Source organism: Typopeltis vanoorti, chromosome 6 (assembly GCF_054136105.1).
Source record: "Typopeltis vanoorti isolate ZY-2024b chromosome 6, IOZ_Tvanoo_1.0, whole genome shotgun sequence".
NCBI lineage: Eukaryota > Metazoa > Arthropoda > Arachnida > Uropygi > Thelyphonidae > Typopeltis > Typopeltis vanoorti.
The window spans coordinates 135,676,475-135,699,347 of record NC_143554.1 but is presented as its reverse complement, the minus strand read 5'-3'; the positions used below and the strand labels follow the sequence as shown (position 1 = coordinate 135,699,347).

The 22,873-nt window shown below is 35.6% G+C and overlaps 1 protein-coding gene across 1 annotated transcript in view; it reads left to right on the top strand.

Moving 5' to 3' along the window:
- pic (DNA damage-binding protein pic) overlaps positions 1 to 22,873 on the top strand; it is a 359,026-nt gene that overhangs the window by 119,479 nt on the left and 216,674 nt on the right. Inside the window, exon 10 of the mRNA XM_090394454.1 lies at positions 3,038 to 3,146. Within this exon, the coding sequence (XP_090250580.1) occupies positions 3,038 to 3,146 (109 nt within the window). The remainder of the gene's footprint in view (positions 1 to 3,037; positions 3,147 to 22,873) is intronic.

Below are 22,873 nucleotides of genomic sequence, written 5' to 3'. Positions count from 1 at the left end.
GAGTGCATTGAAGTTGATGATGATGCAAAACACCAAATTAACAGTGCACAACACCAATTTTTAACTTAACAGATATAAAAGTGGTTTGGAAATAAGAGTTATTTGATTTCTGTAATTATGTTGAAATTTTTGGGAATTTAGATATAATGTTCATATAACTGATTCCAAAATAAAACACATTTTATTACTGTATTTACTCGCATATATCTTGCAACCTGATTTTACTTTACAAAAAAAGAAATTAAAAAGTTTTGCATATACCTCCCACATGAATAAGTTTAAAACTTTAAGAAATAGATAGCAAATGTTGTTATAGTAGATTCAGATATTTTGGAATAATTTGAAGAGAATCAGCATTTCAACTTAACAATTGCTGGCTTGCCTTTGTCGTTGAGTTGTGCGATCTTTTGTTAATACCTCACCAATGAAGAAAATTCTTTCCCGTTGTCAAAGGACATCCCTTTCCCAAAGAATGCTGAAAGATTTTGAAGATAAAATTATGGGCTTTCATCACTTTGTGATTCAACTTAGGAAGAGCAATAACTATATCATAGATAGTCACTGGCAATCAAACACCTCTCAATTTCGATATTCTGCACCAAACAACAATAACAGAAAATGGTGAAAAAAAAGTGTGATAATGCACACAACTAGAAGTGAAAAAACAACACTGCATCATCATCATGCTGGCAATTACTTCAGATAGAAGAAAGTTTTCCTCAAAAGGAAAACAATGCTAAAGGGGAAATTCCTCCTGGAATTCATGTAAAAGTTCAAGAAAAAGGGTGGATGGACAACTGTGGTTCAAGATTGGATTAGAACACTTTGGAACAAATGACCAGGGTGGTTTCCATGGAGACTATCTGCACATGACGAAACGCTCTCGAGACCAGAAGTAGCGATAGCAAATAGATTTTTGGTAAGTCATACCCATTTTCAGTTTTTTTTAAATCATGGTGATCTTATTGTTCTGAAATGATAAAAGGACAAGCAATAATGAAACTGTTTGTTTTAATTTAATTACAGAAGCATGGTCGCTAAAGTTTCAAAATACATCACTTGATGAAGGTGTAGCCAATCATGTAAATAATGTGAGCAATTATAAATTATAATGAATACCAAGGATTTATTTATAAACGTCAATTTATTTTTTTCCTGAAAAACTTTAGTTTCCAAAAATCTCTGCATATATTTCACACCACAATTTTTTAACTTTAATTTTAGGGGGAAAAGTGGAAGTTATATTTTAGTAAATATGGTAGTTCTTCAATTCTCTATTAATTCCGTGTACTTTTTTTGTACATTTCTTCAGGAGACTTTTAATACATGACCAGGCTGAAACACAATTTCAATTTTTTTTTGTTGTTGTTGTTTAATTTAATTTATTCCATTACATCCACATCACAGAGAAAGAAACTTGAAGAATCACTGTACCACATAATAGTAAATTCTGAATATTTTGAACCAGTTCAGTAAGTGATAACTAATTTTAGGACAATTTAAGATAAGGAGAGCGACAGCATGAAATTGCTGTCATATACCGATGCTATATGACATACAACAAAGTATGCTATACAACAAATATTTTGATATACTGTATTTACTAGAATATAATTCACCCTTGTGTATATCTCACACCCCTGATCTTACTTTACAAAAAGAGAAATTAAAAAGTTTTGCATATACCTCGCACACGAAAAAAAGTTTAAAACTTGAAGAAATAGATAGTTAATGTTGTTTTGGCAGTTTCAGATATTTTGGAATTTGAAGAGAATCGACATTTCAACCCAACAGTCATTGACTTGCTTTTGAGTCATGCGATCTATTGTTAATACCTCACCAATCATATGCACATCTTCATAGCTGCACTATCTCTACTTGCCTACCGTTGCTGTCCATTTTGCACTCTGCTTTCACTTCTCATTAGTCATTCTTGAAGGATTGTTCATAATGTATCTCAAGTTTTGTAAATTACTGGTGGTTTTTGCTTGAAATATGAAGAAATGTTCAAGTTACAGTGCTGGTTTTAAACTCAGAGTTATTGATTTTGCAAGGGAAAAAAAAGGGGGGGAGGATCGAGCAGCAGGGCATGAGTTTACAGTAACTGAGTTTAATGTGCAATATTGGTGTAAACACAGGTTTGAATTATAAAATACTGAAAAGTGGAAAGTTTCCTACATTGAATGACAAGTTATTTGAATATGTGTTAGGTTTGTGTAAAGACTGTTTCTGTGTTTCACACGAAAAGTTATATTTCAAAGCATGTGAGTTAGCTACAAAATGAGGTATCAGTCGCACAGATCTGAAAGTGAGCTGAGTTTGGATCAAGAGATTCACGAAGAGGAAAAGTCTTTCCCTTCATCAAAGACATCCCTTTGCCAAAGAATACTGAAAGATTTCAAGGATAAAGTGATGGATTTTCATTACTATGTGATTCGACTGAGGAAGAGCAATAGCTATATGTTATGACAGATAACCAATGCCGATCAAACACCTCAATTTCAACATGCACAACAATAGCAGAAAATGGAAAAAAAAGTAGGATAATGTGCAGAACTGAAAGTGAAAACCAGTGATGTACAATCATGCTTACAATTATGTAACATCATGATACAGTACCCGTGTCAGAAGGAATATTACATCAATTTTATTTTCATATCATTCCTTGTAGTCAGGAAGAGTGGAGATTCATTTTTCAATTCTCACTATATAAACACATATTCAACCACAACCAACTTCTAAAAGTCCCTGTCAAGTTATGGTGTTGTAAATAATTTTGTAGCATTTTGTGTTCAACTTTTGCTGTAGTGAACCCACATGGACCAAAAGAATGATTTAATTATAGTGGATGGTTTGCTGTTTTGATTTTCATTTACATGATATTAATGCTTATTGGGCTCTAGCCTGGATATTTTTAGAAATATTGTACCAAAATACAAGTAGAGGAGATTGATACAGGTATGATTGCTGGATTTATTATAGTTAAATATCATAAATTTATTTTATACTAATTACAAATGCTGCTTGTTGAAACTAGGATATTAATGCTAAATGGTGAAGAAGTAGAAGAGACAGAACTTCCCGGATTCGATACTAGTCAGCAAACATTTTACTGTGCCAATGTAAAAGGCGATCAGATCATTCAAGTTAGTACTCAGCTTTGCTTAATACTCATTGTTATAGTTAAAGTATGATAACAATCAGATGTAATAGTGTCTGCATTAGTGTTTTATAAATGGAGTAGAAATATTAAACCAAAATATTATGGTATTTATTTTGAAACTGTTATGTTTCGAGTTGGAATTAATAACTAAACAGCCTGCAACTTATTTATTAGAATTGTTATGATTTTAATATCAGCTTTAATATTAAACATTTTAAAAGAGTGTTATAAATACATTTTGTTTCTTTAGAGCAGGGGTGTCAAACTGGCAGCCTGCAGGCCACATGCAGCCCACAAAGCAATTTCTTGCTGCCCATGATGCCTCATGGAAAGATTTTAAAAAAAAGGCTGGTTGCTTTTTATAATAAAACAGAAATACCATATTTACTTGAATATAACTCACCCTCGCATATGACTCTGATTTTACTTTATAAAAAAAGGAATTTAAAAGTTTTGTATATACATTGCACACGAAAATAAAGTTTAACCACTTTCACATTGGAGCGATAACTCGGTCCCTGCGGTAAACAACATGCCCTCCCCAACTGCCACTATATTGCAGATGCAAGAAAAACAAGTAGTTTTATTGTACCACTGAATAAAGTACGGAGACATTTGCTGTCTGTGTAATATATTTCTTTAGTGCAATTAGAGATAACCGGGATAAAAACGGCACTAACTAATGAATCACATGTCCCCTCCCACATTAACCATGCTGTTTAGACTCAAGCAAAACAACATGTTGCACTGGCAAACACAGTATCTAACTAAAAACTATTATTTTTAGTTAGATGTGTGTGAGTGCACCTACTAACTCAAACGCAAAGCTGCAATAAAATCCATAAAAGTGTTAAAATTAAGACATAGTGAATGTTGTTATGGGAGTTTCAGATATGGAATTCGGTTGAAGATAATTAGTGTTTCAACTCAAAAATTGCCGATGTTTTGTTAATACCGCACCAGTCATATGCATGTCTTCATAGCTGCTCTCTCTATTAGCATACCATCACTGTTTATTTTACGCTCTGCTTTCACTTCTCATTAGACATTCGTGAAGGGCTGTTCAGTACGTATCTAAAATCTTGTAAATTACTTGTAATGTTCACTTAGAATAATGGGAAAGATGATGATGCTATTTGGGTAGATGACTTTGACAATGCACACAAGGAAACCCCTCTCAATGCCAGAAGTAGCTATAATGAATAGGAGATTTTTGTGTTAGGTCGTTGTTTTTTTTTTATATTATTCCTGTTCTGCCTCTAAATAACCTGCTTTCTAATCTACTGTTGTGCCTTTAAAATATTAATTCAGTACTATTTCCTTTTCGGATATTGGCAAAATTTATTTTTATGCTGCGCTAGCCAATATCCTATAACAGAAGAGACTCTTGTTCAGGGAAACAATTCTGTTATAGGATTGCGTGTTATAGGAACACGCATTGCGAATTCAAAAGGGATACACACAATTATTAATCTTATGCTAGCACTGTGCAGATTCAGTTAGTAGTCATGACCTGAATCTCACTTAAGCAATAATATCTAATTCCTTCCTGCCAAAAGGTTCTATTTCTTAAGTGGTGGTTTGAATTCATAATCAGGCATAAACTCGGTTATGCTTTTCCAATAAAACATGTTTATTGGAAAAGCATAAAACATTTACAGTTAAGAAAATTCAAATACTCAATAGACAAAACTCACTCTAGGTTAAGGTTCATACTAAATCACAATGAATTTGAGTAAGCTAAATCCTTCAATTACGAAAGGATAAGATTAAGTAAACATTACACTACTAGGATATAATTCCTTTCACAAGTTATTCACAGAACATGCATTGAACACTGTCATTATTACTCTATCAATCACCATCTTAATTCTAAATTTCATTAGTCAAGCCTAGCCATTCTCAATCAAAATACTGCCTATCAACAATTCTTCTTTGTTCCACGTGGTCTTAACTAATTCAATCAAATTCTCACTTAAAAGTTCTCTATTAGTGTCCTTAGTTTACAGTATACACAAATTTCTTATTCTTCTAAGCGATTTTTAACATAGAATGAAATTCTTTACATTACCGGATCCTTTCTGATTTCATGCCGCCATCTCATGTAGATCTGGATTACCTTACTGTATATTTATCGACTGTCTTTGCGCCTGGCGATGCACTACGGTTTTCTTTGAATCATTTCTGGACATGGCGTGCTGTCTACCGCTCCGCAGGAAATTTTCTCCATTCTCTCTGATGGGACTTTATTCGAAGGCTTGATTCTGCATAGGCTGTCATAACACAATCAGCTTCACTTGCAAATCCTCAAGCATTCTCAAGAATAGCCTTCGTTGTCCGACATCACTGTAGTCGACCCACCGCTCTCTCACAAATCCTCCGACAAAGCCCTTGTAATATGCCACACATTGTCTTTTATTTACCCTTTCGGGCGCCCTCTATTTGATGTGTTACGATTCCATCGTTCATGCCCCTTGGGTGATCCTACTCCCCCTAATCTGTTAGGTTACCCTATTCCGAGTAGTCGTTCTGACGTCACTTTCCTCCCAAAAATAGGTACAGCCTCCATCACTACGCTCGACTCATACAGATTATTTATACACAATTATTCCGGATTACTACTTATTATCTTTCTGAAAACTTCGTAATGTACTAGACAGCTTAATGGGATTTACAAATAACTTAACAATTCCCTTACATAATTCTTACTATTCTGACACAAAATTCTCTGCTTCTCATTTCAGTTATACAGGAATATATTTCATACACATATGGATTACACATTATCACATAACAAAGAAATTTCTCATAATTATTAGCTGATATGCAGGTATCTCCTTAATTAGTAATATTTATCATGTTAAATCCTGAATAAAGAATTTACTTGTAAAGTTCTCCATTCAGGATCTAACACTTGGTAAGTCATCCCTATTTTCAGTGTTTTTTTGAAAACTTTAGTTTCTAAAAATCCCCACATATATCTCGCACCACGAATTTTTAGCTTTAATTTTTTGGGGAAAAGTGCGAGTTATATTCGAGTAAATACAGTATTGATTTATTCGTTTTCATACAACATTTATAGTTACAATATGGATGCAACGACCTGCTATAATATAATTGCAATAATGAAAATTTATATCGCAATTTCAATGTTAGATCCGATCGTAAACTATATTTATGCTTTCATGAAAAGGTTGAATTCTATTGGCTACCAGCTGTTCAGGTGATGCGCAACATACGTGCTCACGTGAATCCAGGCTATAAATTTATAATTGCCTGCTACAGTCAATCACTGATCTTTGAAGTCAGTGCACCGAACACAATTCATTGACAACCTAGCAATGAGAGAATCCCTTTTATTATTATTTTTTATAAATTTGCAATGGTATCATGCACTAGTCTACAGTTCTGTGCATTTTTATTCAAACAATTTTTATAAAAATTGTTATTAATAATATATTTATTCACCCAGGCAATGTTGCTTTCTAAGACGGCAATACTGAGGGAATTGAATTACTTCTGCACTGAAACAAAGGACAAAACTGTATGCATTATTTGTAACGAAACAATTAGTGTCGCCAAAGAATATAATATAAAAAGGCACTACGATAAAATTCACAGAGAACAATATTCACGCTTTGAGGGTAAATTGAAAGAAGAAAAATTAAAAAGTATGAAGCATTCACATTCACTTCAAAGTCAACAACAAATATTTTCAAAAATTATGAAAGACAATGAATCAGCAGTGAGAGCCAGTTATGAAATTGGCAAAACATTCCAAACCAACCTTTTAGTGACGGTTCCTTGGTTAAGGAGTGAATATGTAAAAGATAAAATAAAAGCTAGATAAAAGCAGCCGAAAATGTATGTCCCAAAAATGTGCAAGTATTTCGCGATATTTCTTTGTCCAGAAATACTGTGATCGAAAGAATAACCGAAATGGTAGATAATCTGTGTGACCAGTTGCAAGAAATATCCGCAAACGTATAGTGCTTTTCAATTGCACTTGACGAAAGTTTCAATATTCACGACGTGGCTCAATTTGCTCTGTTTCTTTGGGCTTGCAACGACAATATGAATATTACTGAAGAGTTCTTGGAAATGATTCCCATCCATGGAACCACTACAGCTGAAGACATTTTTGATGCCATGTGGACCATTTTGGAAAAATACCAACTTCCTCTGAACAGGCTCGTAGCAGTGACAACCGATTGTGCTCCACCAATCACAGGCATAAATAAAGGTTTTGTGTCAAGACTTGCAGCAAAGTTAAAGGAAATGTGTCCAGACATTCCAAAACTGCAATCTTTCCACTGCGTTATTCATCAGCAGATCCTGTGCTCCAGAATATTGGAAATGAGCAGTGTACTCAAGCCTGTGACAAATACTGTGAACTTCATCCAATCCAGAGGCCTCAGTCAGTGCCAGTTTGCATAATTTCTTAATGACTTGGAGAGTGAATTTGAAGAGCTACCTTATTACACAGAGATTCATTGATTATCTTGTCATAAGGTTCTAAAAAGCTCAGTTAACAACACAAATGTATGATGCACTGGTTTTTAGATGTAAATTAGTTTTGTTTCAAAATCATTTAAAAGAGAATATTCTAAATTACTTTCCTATGTGTGAACAGTTGAACAATAAGAATCATAGTTTTACCTTTTCTCAATATTGTCCCAAACTAGAAAAGATTAAAGAAGAATTTGATAGGTGATTTATGGATTTTTAAGGAGCAAGAAAATATCCAGAAATAAAAAAGTTTGCAGCAAATATTCTATGTTATTTTGGAAACACATTTTGAACAATTATTCTCATGTATGAAAGGTAACAAAACAGCCCACATATCAAGATTAACCGACGTCAATCTTTGAATCCAAATTTTGGCAAGCTGGTTAACAATAAATGTTGTCAAGTGTCAGGAAAAAATAAAATACTATAATTATATTATGCAAGTATATCCGAAAATATTATAACTTTTCCCAAAAATATTTTCATTAACATTTAAAAAATTCCCCAAAATATAGACCCCCCCCCCCCCAAAAAAAAAAAAAAAAAATTTGAAGTATTTTATTTCAACACAAAAAATTTCAAACTAACAGATGATTGTAAATTTTTGTGATGATTATTAATGAGAGCTTATGCGTTTTTTTAGACTGTATAAATATTTGATTTATTCAAATAAAATTTAATTTTGATTTAATTTGGTTTAAATGCTATCTATTGTAAATATTAATATAATAAAAATATTCTTTATTTATTATTTTTTTTTTTTTGAGTTGTCATAATCATTATATTATTATTTTATGTCTTGTAATAACTTAGAATAAATAAAATTTTTGTTATTAATTTTCCAATTTATTTATACTCATTCTTTCACTTCCCTTCAATTCTAATTAGTGCAGGTTTTTTTAGTTGAAAATTTTTTGCAGCCCACTTGAGATACAATTTTATAGCAAATGGCCTGCGGTCCATTTGAGTTTGACACTTCTGTTTTAGAGTAATATGCCTTAGATAATTGGAGTTAATGTTTTTAGTTAATTGTGGGAGATTTTATCAGATTCTGGTATTGTACTCTTCAGAATATAATCTTATGTCATCTTCTTTTCATGTTAGTCTTAGTAGCCTGTCATAGCCAAATAACTTGGCATCTTAGAAACCTGATACTGCTTAAGACAGGGCAATTATTGCTATCTGAATTCTCTTCTCTGTCTTTGGCCAGTTCGCCTGTTTTGTGGGATGAAAAACCCTACCACCTCCATATGAGACTAGCTAATTAATCACCTTCACTTGAAAATTTCTGATTAAGATCCTTTGGGCCCTAGACAAGATTCAAACCTAGGTTTTTCTACCTACCATTGTCAATATTGACTGAGTTATGGAAGCTCTCCAGAATATATAAAAAAAGCATTCAAAAAATGCAAAACAAGGGAAGTTAATTAATGAACTAATGTGATCATGGTGACATATGCTTTTGGTTTGAATTTCACTAAGAAACCACACTTAATTTCTTGTTCTTATCTGAATAAGAATGAAATAATCTAAGGAAGCAGTAGTGTTCACTTGTTGATTATTGTTGTTTTGCTAATGTGTTTTATCCTTATTCCTAATCTTTATTCTTTTCTGCATCCAGCTTACTGGATGCAGAAAATTTGAAATGCAAAGGAAGATGAAGCCAAAGTTAATCAGATATTCTCATAAATGTTATTTATTGCAAATTTCAGTGTTGTAAGCCAAAATGGAACAAACTTTTGGTATTGAAAGAAGAAAATTTTTAATAACTAACATTTTTGCAAATGTTAATGGGTTTATAACATATTAAACTTCGTGAATCTTGTATTCAGAATGATCATTGTTTCTAGCTGCATATGAAAGTAAGCCTCTGTAGATTATCAATAGATAATGCCCTTTGGTTGGAATGATGGGCTCTAGTCCTATCTAGGACATGAGGAATCTTTTCAGCAGGAGGGTTAATTGGTCTAATGTATAGTTGCATTGTCACAAACCACCAGAGAATACATGTATGGTATGTACTTCAGTTTTCTTTGGCATGAAAAAGTTTTCAATGCAGCCTGGAGATATGGTATATTAAATGATTCTTGTTGAAAGGCTTATATGCTGGTTAAACATGATAACTAATAATTAAGGAATTGACAGCGTACACTAGAAATATAAATTAAAAACAACTTTAATAAATACTTTCCGATATTTCGGCAACGTCACGTTGCCATCTTCTTGGGAACTTAAAATAAAGAACAGGTGCATGCAAATGCTACATAACAGCAAATGAGAAGCGAAGCGAGGAAGCTACCATTTTCCTAAAGTCCTGATGGTGTCTCCTGGCAGGCTATATTGGTAATTATTGACCTTTGGGCTAAAGTTCTTCTGATATATGTTTCTCAAATTTGGGGCAGTGTTATGCACCCAAATTTGTTGAGGTTTGGCATGTTCCTAAGGGCTGAGGCTGATTCCATGAATAGTCTTTCATATTTGAACTTGCTGCAGTGTATTACTCTATCCTTCTTCCATCTTATTCTGTGGCAAGTATCCAGAGCGTGGTCTGCAAGCCCAGAATGGCTGTACTGGTGAAATCAGATGTAATCCTTCTGTTCTGAGATTCTGATAATTGCTGTCCTGCCTGTTTGGCCAAAGTAGGACAATTTGCAGCTGCAAGGGACCTGGTATACACCAGGTAGGTCTAGGGGAAGTGGTTGGTCTTTAGTGGAGTAGATAAGGGATGCCAATTTTCTATATGGTCTGTAACAGGTGGTTAAGTCGTGTTTTTGTAGGATTTTGTTGATTTTTTCCGAGGTGCCTTGGATGTAGGGGATGGTGATGGATTTAGAGTAATCTTTTTTTGTGAAGAGGGAAGGTGGGTTGTGGATAACTAGTTTAAGTATTTTTTTGGATTTTTTTTTGGGGGGGGGGGGGGTCGGGGAGAGGAGTAGACATTGCTGAGAAAGTGTTAAGGATGTAATTTAGTTCAGTGATTAGGGCTTAATCGTTTGAACAGATAAGTTTTGCCCTGTTGAATAGTGTCTTAATAACTTCATATTGTTGTGGGGGGAATTGTTGGTGAATGTATCTGCCTGTATGGGTGGGTTTTCTATAAACTGAGAAAACCAAGGTTCCATCAGGTTGGCAGATGACTAGTGTGTCTAGGAAGGGGAGGCTATTGTTTTTCTCTTTTTCTAGGGTGTTGGTTGTTTAACACGTTCATTGACAAGCACGCGATATCGCGTGATGCGAGTCCTCGCCTGGCTGCCGATCACGCGGTATCGCGTGGACATCGCTGTCGAGTAAAAAAAAAATTTGGCCGCCACACGAAATTCCAATTTTCAGCTTGGCAATGAACATGTTACGTGTGTTAAGAAGGAGAGGAGTGTATCCAGGCCATGTGGCCAAATAGCAAACACATCATCAACATGGCGAAGCCATATGGTAGGTTTTTGTGGGGCTGAGTTTAAGGCTTTCTCTTCAAAAGTCTCCATAACGAAGTTGGCCAAGGGTGGGGAAAGTTTGAAACCCACGGCTGTCCCCTCTATCTGTTTGTAGAATTTTTCCTGCCAAACGAAATAGCCTGAGTTCATTGTGAACTGAAATAGGGCTGACATATCGGGAGGAAATTTAGCTTGGATTAGATCTAAGGTTTCTTTGAGGGGGACATTTGTGAATAAGGAGGAGACGTCAAAACTGACCATTATGTCATTATGTTGGAGTGTAAGGTTTTCTCTACTGGCTTTGAAGTGGGCTGAGTTTTTTATGTCTGATGGTGTATTGCCAGTATAGTGTGAGAGCACTTTGGCTAAATACTTAGCTAGTTTGTAAGTGGGGTAATCAATGCCATCCACTATGGGATGTAATAGCACATTTTCTTTGTGTATTTTTGGGAGCCCATATATACGGGGGGGGGGGGTCTAGAGTTATATGGTTTTAGTCTGTTAGTAATCTCCACAGGCCAAGAAATAACCTTCTTAAGGAGACCAGGGTTTGGTCTGTCTTGGATGTGACACTTTTTATTGGTAAAGTAATTGGTAAAGCACTGTCCACTATGCGAGGAAGCTATTCAGTGACTGAATAGCTTCCTTGCATAGTGGACTGTATATGTTTGCATATACTGTATATAGCAAGTGATTGTATATGTTTGTGAGCTTTTGATGATGGGTTTGGATATTCAGCAGATGTGGGTGGAATGAGTGTGCACTTTTCTTGAGGGTGCAGTTTTAACCAGTACCCAGAGTTGAAAATGGAACCCCCAGTAGTGGCAGAGGTGATGTTCTTGGGATGCTTTGAGTGTCCTTGGCATAGCAGAGTGCTGATGTTCCTTGCGTTGCTTGTCTTATGCATTTGTTCTCTCAGGGCTCAATTCTGGTCAGGATCTGTGCTTTTGTTTTGTGTCTTGGGGGGGGGGGGGGTGAGGAGCTGTGACTTGATATAATTAAAAGATTTAAATGGAGTGAAAGTAAAAGTAAGACTGGAAGTGAATTTGGTTTTAATGAGTCTACAGTACAGACTATTTTATCGAAAGTTGACAAGCAAGGTAAAGTTGCATCTACGTCTGCAATGCATCTGTAACTGAAGTGCTATAATGGTTGACACGGAAGATCTATTGATTATTTGGCTGGAAGACTGCAATCAAAAGAAAATTCAAATTAGTGCCTATAATTATTATTATTATTATTCGTGATACTTCCAAGGAGTACGAAGACTCATCGCAGGAGGACACCTACTGTACAACTCTCCATTTCCACTAACAGAACCTCTACTATCAATCACCTACATCAATGCCATCTGCTGCCCACAACCACCACAGCTAGTATTTTTTGTCTGTAAACTGTGTGTGTTCTGAAGGGCCAATTGGGATGTGGGATGAAAAACCGAGTTTCCGGGAAAAAAAACCCTGCTACCTCCGTATGAGATCGGCTTACTCACTTTCAATTCAAAAAGTCCATATAAAGATCGGCCTTTTCTAATCAAAGGGCGCAACGTACCGTCGTTCTTCCAATTGCGCTACGGATCACAGCCAAGACTTAAAGAGACTAAATATAAAGAAGACAATTCAAAATTTGCAGCTAGCAAAGGCTGGCTTGAAAAGTTTAAATCTACAGCTGGACTAAAGAATGTGAAATAACAGGTGAAGTTAAAATATAAGTTGAAGCTTATTGCAAGAGAAATAACTTAGCTTTCAAAGCTCTTTTTCTTTTAGATAACACACCTGGTCATCCAAATTCTTTTAATGGTCTGTGTAAGAATGTGAAAGTTTTCTTTTTCCACCAAATATGACATTTGCTACAACCCATGAACATGGGCATCCTTGCAACTTTCAAAACCTATTTTCTTAAAAAGACATTTTTTTGGAAAAATGTTAACATTAAACAAGCAATTGAAAACATTAATGACTCGTGGAAGCAATTGTCTTCTAGTTGCATGAAAGCTGTTTGGAAAAACCTTTTGCCAGAATGCACTAATGACTTAGATTGTTTTCAAAATCCTGTGAACAACGTGGTTGAAGAAATCGTTGCAATTGCTGAAGACCTTGGTTATGATGGTGTTGATGTAGAAGATGTTAAAGAATTATTGGATTCAAATTCAAAAGATTTCAGTGACAATGATCTTCTTGAAATTGAACAACAAATGTGCATTTGAAGACAATGAACAAATGAAATGTGAAGATGAGATTCCAAAGGAGATAAAAGTCAAAGAACTGGATGGAATATTTCACAGTTTAGAATCGCTTAAGCACGAGTAATGGATATGGATCCAGATGTTAATCAAAGAGTACTTGTTTGCCAAGGTCTAGAGAGTCATTTTGCTTGTTATTGCAGAATTTATGCTGATATGAAAAAAACTAAAACTGTTCAAATGACTCTTGATAACTTTTTTTGATAAAAAAATTGAGTAACTAATGTAGGTACAAGCATTTATTAAACATTTACTTTGCATTCATTTTTATCTTTCCTAAAAGAGTACTATAAAACGAATTATTAATACAGTAATCGATCATGGACGAATTGTAATTTTTACCATTGATTATTATATTGGATTAACGCAATTTTGATATATGCGGTAACATTGAGGGATTAATTAATCACTTTAATCAAGGGATACTTTGATTGATAATAAATACTAACTGAATTTATTTTGTTTATATATTATTATGCCAATATTTTGCTAGGCCACCAAGGTATCTTCATGGGCACAAAGAAAAACATTGAGTGCAAATGGGTGAGGACCCTACACTTCTAACTGACACCCTGTATGAGTACGATGATGGAAACTTGTTGAAGGTCTCGTGATGATAGTCTTCCAGATTTTTAGTAAAGTGAGGCAACTGAATTTGTTTAGATTTGGCATATGTTGTAATGTTGAGGCAGATTCTAGGAATAGTGTCATGGATTTATATCTGCCGAGAATTAAAATAGACAGAGGCTATATGACAGTAATTGGAACTTATGCACCTGAAGAAGGAAAAGAGGAGGATTCAGTAAACTTCTATACCCAACTACAGAACATATTAAATAAGACCAATCCTAAGGATCACATTTTAGTAATAGATCTCAACGCAAGAATTGGCAATAAACCATATAAACCAAACATAGGACCTATCGGAGAACTTAACTGTAATAGAAAATGGAAATAGATTAAGAGATTTTTTACTATAAGCAATAACCTTAAAAACGAACACCTTCTTCAAACATAAAGACATCCACAGATACACCTGGGAAGCAAGAGACACAAGAAGCATTATTGATTACATTCGTATTAGAGGTTTAATGGAATATTAACAGCACTGAGAAAGGATTAAAACTAATTTGAATACTTCCAATATTTTGTCTCCGTCACAGAGATATCTTTGGGAATTACAAAAACTTTTTGTAACGACACACACACAAATACAATTGTTTTTGTATTTGTGTGTGTGTTGTTACAAAAAGTTTTTGTAATCCCCGAAGATGTCTCTATGACAGAGCCAAAATATTGGAAGTATTAAAATTATAATAAATTTAGTTTAATCCTTTATCCAAGTGTGAGCAAACAAAGTTTGTGCCTGAAAGTATCTTCAGGACTGGGGTAAGGTGGTACAACACTGAGCAACTCGTTGCAAAGGTGGAGCAAGCTAACATCACCCCTATCTTAGTTTCTCCTTGTGGATATGTGTTTTGCATTAAGGGAAGGGCCACCACCCAGACTAGTTTCGACCTTTATTGAGGTCTCTTCAGTGGGAGCCAGGCCCAAGTGGAGATACCAGGCAGAAGCATTCTGCCTGGTATCTGGAAGCAATAGTTATCCCCATCTACAAAAAAGGACACAAATCTGATTGTAACAATTATCGTGGAATCAGCTTACTTAGTACCTGTTATAAAGTATATGCAAAAACCTTAGCATGTAAACTTAAATATATAGTAGACCCAAAATTAATAGAAGAACAAAACGGATTCAGAAAAGGCAGGTCTTGCATAGACTCTGCATTTACATTAAAATTATTAATTGGAAAACACAGAGAAATGAAAATAGAAACACACACATAGCTTTTATAGATTACACCAAAGCATTTGATAAAATTATCAGAGAAAAACTATGGGAAAGCCTAGAAGAATATGAAATACCAGACCAACTCTTTTGAGCCTTATATAATATATATCAAGATAATAAAATATCTGTGAAGTACAAGAATTCAACATCAAGCTGGAAACCAATAAATCGAGGAGTACGTCAGGGTTGTCCTCTCTCGCCGGTTTTATTTAATATATACATAGATAAAATCATAAAAGAATGGAAGATAACCAATGAAGGAGGATTCAAGATAAATCGTAACACCAGATTAGCTACTCTTCTTTTTGCTGATGACCAAATAATCCTTGGAAACAATGAAGATGAACTACAAAAATCATTATATAATGATTTTTGTATTTCATAAAATAATGAACTACAAATAAATAAAATAATCTGATAAAAACATATGGTATGGGAAATATCAACGACAAAACAAAAATCATGGCCTTCAAAGGTGCTAATCCAATAAGAAGCAAAATAGTAATAAACAACAAAATAATAGAGCAAGTAAATACATTCAGATATTTAGGTTGCATAATGTCATATCAAACTTTTTAAAAGTAACAGGCATTATAAATAAAATTTTTAAACCCAATTATGTACAAAAACACACACGAATAAGAATCTACAATACAGTAGCTAAACCAACCTTACTTTATGGCAGTGAGATATGGACAATAAAAAAAGCAGATGAAAGAAGAATTGAATCATCCGAAATGAAATTTCTATGCAGAACTGAAGGAGTCACGATAATGGACAAAATGAAAAGCAGCAAAATCAGAAAAAAAACTTGGAATTACAACCTCCCTAAATAATAATAATAATAATCATATGATGATAAACGGCCGTGAGTCCCCTTTACGGGGAGGTATGGCACCATCTCAGTTCCCCCAAATTTTATTCAGCCTCCGGAACCGGCATAGCTGAAGAATCAGACCTATGGCTTGGTCAGTATTCCTGACTTTAATCCGTCCTAACTTGGCAATGGCTGAGGAAGATCCTTAAGCTCCTCGCGTCGTTGACAGGAATCGAACCTAGGACACTCCTTCCCCAGGCATATGGTTGCGAAGCGCATAGCCACTAGGCTAACTGTGGACCACACCTCCCTAAATGAAACAGTTACTTGCTATAGAGAAAAATGGAAAGAACAATACTGAGAATGAATAGAAGCAGAATACCTAAACAAATTCTAAATTACCACCCAAAAGTTCAGTGCCGAGGAAGACCCTTAAAAAGATGGAATTGAGTCCGTAACAGGCCTGGAAAGGAAGAAGATTTATATCTGCTTCTGTATAAGAGGGAAGTTTTTCACAATCACAAAGATGTTTGTGATTGTCTTTAGGTGAGTGATGAAGGTCATTGTTTGGTGTGAGACCACCACCTTGCTTATTGGAGCAAAGTTGCTTGAAAAATGGTGTTTGGTCTCTAGAACAGGGTTTCCGGACTATGTAAAAAATAATTTTAAAAAATATATAAAATTGATAAAAAATAAAATAAATATCCTTACCTCACACGCAATACAAAATATACAGGGTTACTTATTTACTTATCCTCTTCATGTCCCATGACACATAAGGCTTTAGTTTCCATAATCATTTAGTTTTAGTTTTTATTGGAAAGGGGGATTAGCCCTTTGCCAAACCCCATCCTCCTTTCTCAACCATGCTTGAGACCAGCTATGGCAGAGTTAAAATGTACAGGATGATTATAATTTTCACATTTTAAAGTTAACATTTCAAAAGGCTGTAACTGGGTTTCAGCAGAACAATTTAATATTTAACATGGAATTTTATTTTGCACAAAAATCAAAGTTCTAAAAATTGTCACTAGGGCAATACATGTAAATTATGTATGATACTTCTGCTATGCAGTGGAACTCTGTGACCATACCATTTATGCAAATAACAAATCCCCAATGACATATACTTTCAAAAGAAGCTTTTATAAAAGCAGGTAGAACAGACAAAGTGTTAAAGCACAATGTCACCATTACTGAAGGATCGCACACTTCTTGTGAAGTTGTTTTATCAAAATAACAGCTGTGCCTTGACAGCATTGTGAAAGTTCAGGACACGTTGAAGGGATTAAAAATGAGTCCTGTGACTGCAAATAGTTTATGCAGAATGATCCAGAAATTTGAAAAGACAGGTTCCTTAGATGTCAAACTTGGTAGGTGACAGATACCCATCGAACGGCAGACAGGAAAGGAGGTAGCCAAAGTGTTAAAAGGAAGAAAGGATGGCATTGTCATAGGCAGCAGCACACAGTGTATTGCATGGTCTTTGGACAAACTTGTAAGCACTGTTCTCCTTACAAGATTTTCGATGTTCAGCAGTTGCTCAATCCTGACCAGAGTACACAAGAAAAATTTGCCCTGCAGTTTCTTGCTTGGACTTTCTTGGCTGCCGACGCTAACTTCCATCTGGTTTGTGCTGTGAATATGCACAACTGCAGAATTTGGGCAAGCGCAAGCCCATACATTATGCAACAGATTTCGCTTCTTCATTTCCTGAAGGTCACTGCTTGGTATGGTTTTATAGTAGAATTCATTATCGGACTTGAAACATATTTCAAGGAGCTCGGTCCTGCTGGTCTCATTACCTGCACTATTAATGGCCACAATATGCATCTCTTTTAGCCATTCAGGTAATTCAAACACTTCAACAGCATCAGTGTCTGGATTCAACAGTTTTTATGCAGGATGGTGCTGCCACTCCTGTCAAGTGACACATTTTACCGAAGTCAGAATTATCAGCCACGATTTTCATACAACGTGGCCAGCATGCTTTCTGGCCTAAATCCCTGTGACTTTTGGCTTTGCGGCATCTTCAAGACATTGTCTAGCATGGATACGTATCCAACTTAATTTGACCTCAAGACTGGCAGAACCAACATTGGTTTATGCGCAAAATAAAATGCATTGCTGCCCACGTCATGTTAAATATTAAATCGTTCTGCTGAGTAGTTACCCATTTACAGCCTTTCAAAATGTGAAATTTAATTATAATCCCTATACTATAGGTTTGCAAATAATTTAGTGGGTGAGAACAACATAAAAAAAACAATGCAGACTTGTTTTAGCACAACCTACTATTGTCAAAGGATGTGAAAAACAAAATTGAACCAAAACCAGTGATGAACAGTCACCTGGAAGATTAACTGAAGCTAAAGACAACAATGCTGAAACCAAATATCCTCTTCTTATCCAGCAGTGAGCAGTCTCAAATAAGTCATTAAGTTATGTGCTTATTTAAATAAATTAATGTAATGCTTGTATTCATGAATATAATAAAATAAAATGTCTATTAATTGTTGAGATGTTTAGTTTGTAGAACTCCATTCTTGAATTATTAATTTTTTTGAAAATAAATAAAACATTTTTGACAGTTTTAATAGATTTTTAATGTTGTGATATCAATATTCATACTGTATGCATATGCTCTCTATATAATTTTAGCAAAATTTGTTATATATATGAAGTGGCAGCCTTATGAGGAATCCCTGAAGTGATATGTGGCCTTCCAATACCTAAAGGTTCCCCAATCCTGGCCGAGACCATCGGCCAGGATTGGGGACCTTGGTCTACTGCATCCCTTGCTCCATATTTACAAATAGCGATTACATGTCTAGAAGAATTTAGAGACTACGTACATTACTTGCACTACAGCTGTTCTGGAGCAGTAGACCATGCCATGAATGCAGATCACTAGATTCAATGGGAAAAAACTTCCTTCTTATGCAGGAGCAAGATATAAATCCAAGAGACTATTCCTAAAATCTACCTCTGCATTGCAACATATGCCAAATCTTAACAAATTCAGCTCTCTCACTTTACCAAATATTTGAGAGATTATCAGCAAGTTTTTTGTCATCACATCCATAGAGGATGTCAGTCAGGACCATCCTGCTATTCATACTCAGTCTGTGTTTGCTTTCATGCCTGTGTGTGCACACTCAGTATATTTCTTTGTGCCCATGCCTTGGCATAACCATTTATTAAATAAATAAATTTAGTTAGTGTTTATTTTCTATAGACATGTGTGTATTCCACTAAACATCAACATGAGTGAATTCTACATTGCCTACAGTTCCCCCCCCCCCCACATATGTTGGGAAGTTCAGCATTGCCATTCACCCATTTTGTATGTTTGTGAAAGAGATTATGTAGGCTGTTAGCATGAATGTGGACATTACCTGCAGTGAGCATGATGTCCCCCACCCCATAGGAGGTTTTGCAATCTTCCATGCGGTCTCTTGCTGTGTGAGTTGAGGACACTTGCACTGTTATAGCTCTGCCTGCAGCTGTTTGATGCATACAGAGTGCTCTGATTTCTTGTCTGTCTGTGCTGATGGTTTGGGATCCAGACCTCGTGGGTATGCTACTGTTTGCACTACATTACCAGAGCCACTGTGCTGTGGCTGCATGCCAGTCACTTGCATTTGTACACCTGGATTAGCATCCACTACCATCACAAGGTGCGTGATTTGTATAAACTCATTAAGCTCTTTGCTGGCCATCTTCTCTCCTTTGAACAATCCACATCAAATTCTGCAGTTGTATCAAATTAAGATCCTTAGTTGCAGTGCTTAATTGTTCTGAATTCCCAGCCATATTGGAACAAACAGCACATTCTGCTGTTGTTGGTCTCTTTACAGAATGCATATGGATTAATAGAAGCAGGATTTATTGATCATTGGTGGTTTCCTGGAAGAAGCATTTGCAAGTGGATTGCATACGATTTTGGCCTAAGATTAATCATTGGAAGCCTAGTGCATGGAGCTGCAGAAGTGAATGTTGTTCTCGTTGAGGACTCATAGCCTGCCTATGTGTTAGCATTGTAGCACTCACCTTGCTTTGTGTCATCTTCTGATGGAGTCAGTGCTTTGCTTGAGAAAGAGAGAGAGAGGGGGGGGGGGGATGAGTGCACTGGTCTCACTGTGCCATATACACTTCAATGGATTTTGTCAGATGACAAATTGCATGAGGTTTTTAACTTGTTACTAAGTTGATTTATACAAATTCATTTGATCATAAATGTAATTTATATGCAGATGTAGCATTGCTCCTTTTTTTTTTTTTTTTTAAATTTGTTTGGTTGTACTTAAGTGTTAATAAGTGTCTTATGTAATTCTGTAACCTTTGTAATGACTCTATATATAATCTTTGCTGTCCTTGCACTAATAAATTTCAAAACCACCCAGCTAACTGATTACTGGTAGGTGCAGAGAAATAACTGATACAGATTATAAATGAAAACCAGAGATTCATTTTATATATGTAGAATTAAAGATGATAATAATTATCTTTATCTCCAAAGCTACATGTATAAATTGAGTGGTTTTAATTTATTATTTGTATCACTTATTTCTCTCTTGTACCTAATGAAAAACATAGTTTCTCTTAATCACAAAAAATCATTTGTGTTGTGAAAAAAATAAGATATAAATTTTTATGAATGGCAAAAGTCATTTTTTTTTGTTAAAGAAAAAAAAATTAAGTTGTTTCTTTCTATTGGACAACAGATCTATGGTTTTAGCATCAAAAAATTATTATTATTAAAACCTCCATGGAGTCAAAAGACTCATTGTGGGAGATCCCACTGTTACACACACACACACACACACACTATTTATCATATCGTGCCTTAAATATGTTCACTGGCACCACACTATCACACTCTCAGGCAATGCATTCCAATCACTCGTCCCTCTCCATGCAAAAATAAAAATCTGCTCCTCATCCCCCTTGCACTCTCCTTGTACAGCTTCCAGGAATGATCTGTTCTCTCCCTATCTTCACCTATTCTATGTAAAACCTCCTCAGCATTAATCTGGTAATAACCTCTTAACAGCTTATATGTTTCAATCATATTCTCTCTTCCTATCCACCAATTTCTGCAAATTGCATTTTGTCAATCTGTCTTCATACTCAATACTCCAGAAACCACCTTAGTCAATTGTCTCTGACCTTTCCCAATACATTTTCATCTTTTTGAAACCCACGTAACCAAATCTGCACACAGTAATCCAAAACAGACCCTTGGGGTACCACTGCATACAAAATGTGACCTGATCAAAGCCTTATACAAGGAACATAACATCCTTACTTCTACAAGTCGGTGCTGTCCTCACAATTTTAGCAACATGCCCCTGAAATTTTAGATCTTTATCCACAATCACGTCCAGATCTCTCATCTGCTCTACCTCTTCCAATATACGAGGGCTGTTCAATAAGTAATAAGACTAATTTGACTGTCGCAAAAACCACTCATCACAATATTAATTTCTGTGGAATAAATTTCTGTGTTAACAAAAGAGGTTGATAGATGGCGTATACGGGCTGATGTGCCAGAGTGTCACATGACTAAACACAAGCTTGTTTCGGTGCGCCTATAAGCCGCGACCAGTCGTCGAAATGGAAGCATCCTTGGAATAGTGTTATGCGATTAAATTTTGTGTGCGCTTGCAAAAATCAGCATCGGACACTTTTAACATGATACGCGAAGCTTTCCACTATGAAGCAATGTCGAGGACAAGTGTTTTTCACTGGCATAAAACTTTTAAGGAAGGAAGGCAAAATGTGGAAGATCTTGAACATGAGGGAAGACCTTCAATGTCCATCACAGAGATAATGATCAACACAGCAGCGATTATCATCAAGGAGGATCGCAGAATTACAGTACGCCAGCTGCATGTTGTCTTGAATATTTCTGTGGGACGTGTTCACTCAATCATGGCTGAACATTTGGGACTGAAACGTGTTTGCGCCCGATGGATTCCCAAACTCTTGATACCGGAGCAAATGCAGCATCAAGTGGATGTGTACACAGAATGGAAAGAAAGACTGGAACAAGAAGGCGACAACTTCTTAAAATGCATCATTACAGCAGATGAAGCTTAGTTGTATCACTATGACCCTACAATAAAACAACAAAGCAGTGAATGAAGCATCCATCTTTGCCTACCCCCAAGAAAGCAAAAACTGTAAAATCGGCTAGTAAAGTTATGACCATAATGTTTTTTGACTACGAAGGCATTGTTTATCAACACGCTGTAGAACCCAGGAATACTGTAAATGGCTCATACTATGCGGATGTTTTACGACAATGGTACAGCATCAAAAGGAAGCGTCCATTGCTGAAGAACGGCTTCTTATTGCACCACGATAATGCAAGGCCACATATTGCTGGTTGTGTAGTGGACATTTTGCAGAAGAACAACATAGATATCCTACCACACCCTCCATACAGTCCTGATCTCGTGCCATGTAATTTCCGGCTGTTTCCTCAGCTGAAGAAACCACTAAGAGGCTGCCATTTCGAAAGCAACAAAGCATGTGTAAAAGCTGCAGAGGCGGTTTTGAAAGAACTCTCAAAAAAGGACTTTCACGTGTGTTTAAGAAGTGGATGCAACCTTGGGACAAATGCATCGCGTCTCACAGTAGTTACTTCGAAAAAGACCATGTAAATGATGACGATTAAAGGTAATCTGTTTTCTGTATAAATATAGTCTTATAACTTATTGAACAGCCTACGTATTTCCACTGATTGTATACTCTATATACCATCTCTGATTCCCAAATTTCAAAACCTTACACTTTGCAACATAGAATTGACAACCTCACTCATTCTCCCATTCAGCCTCTGTATTCAAGTCCTC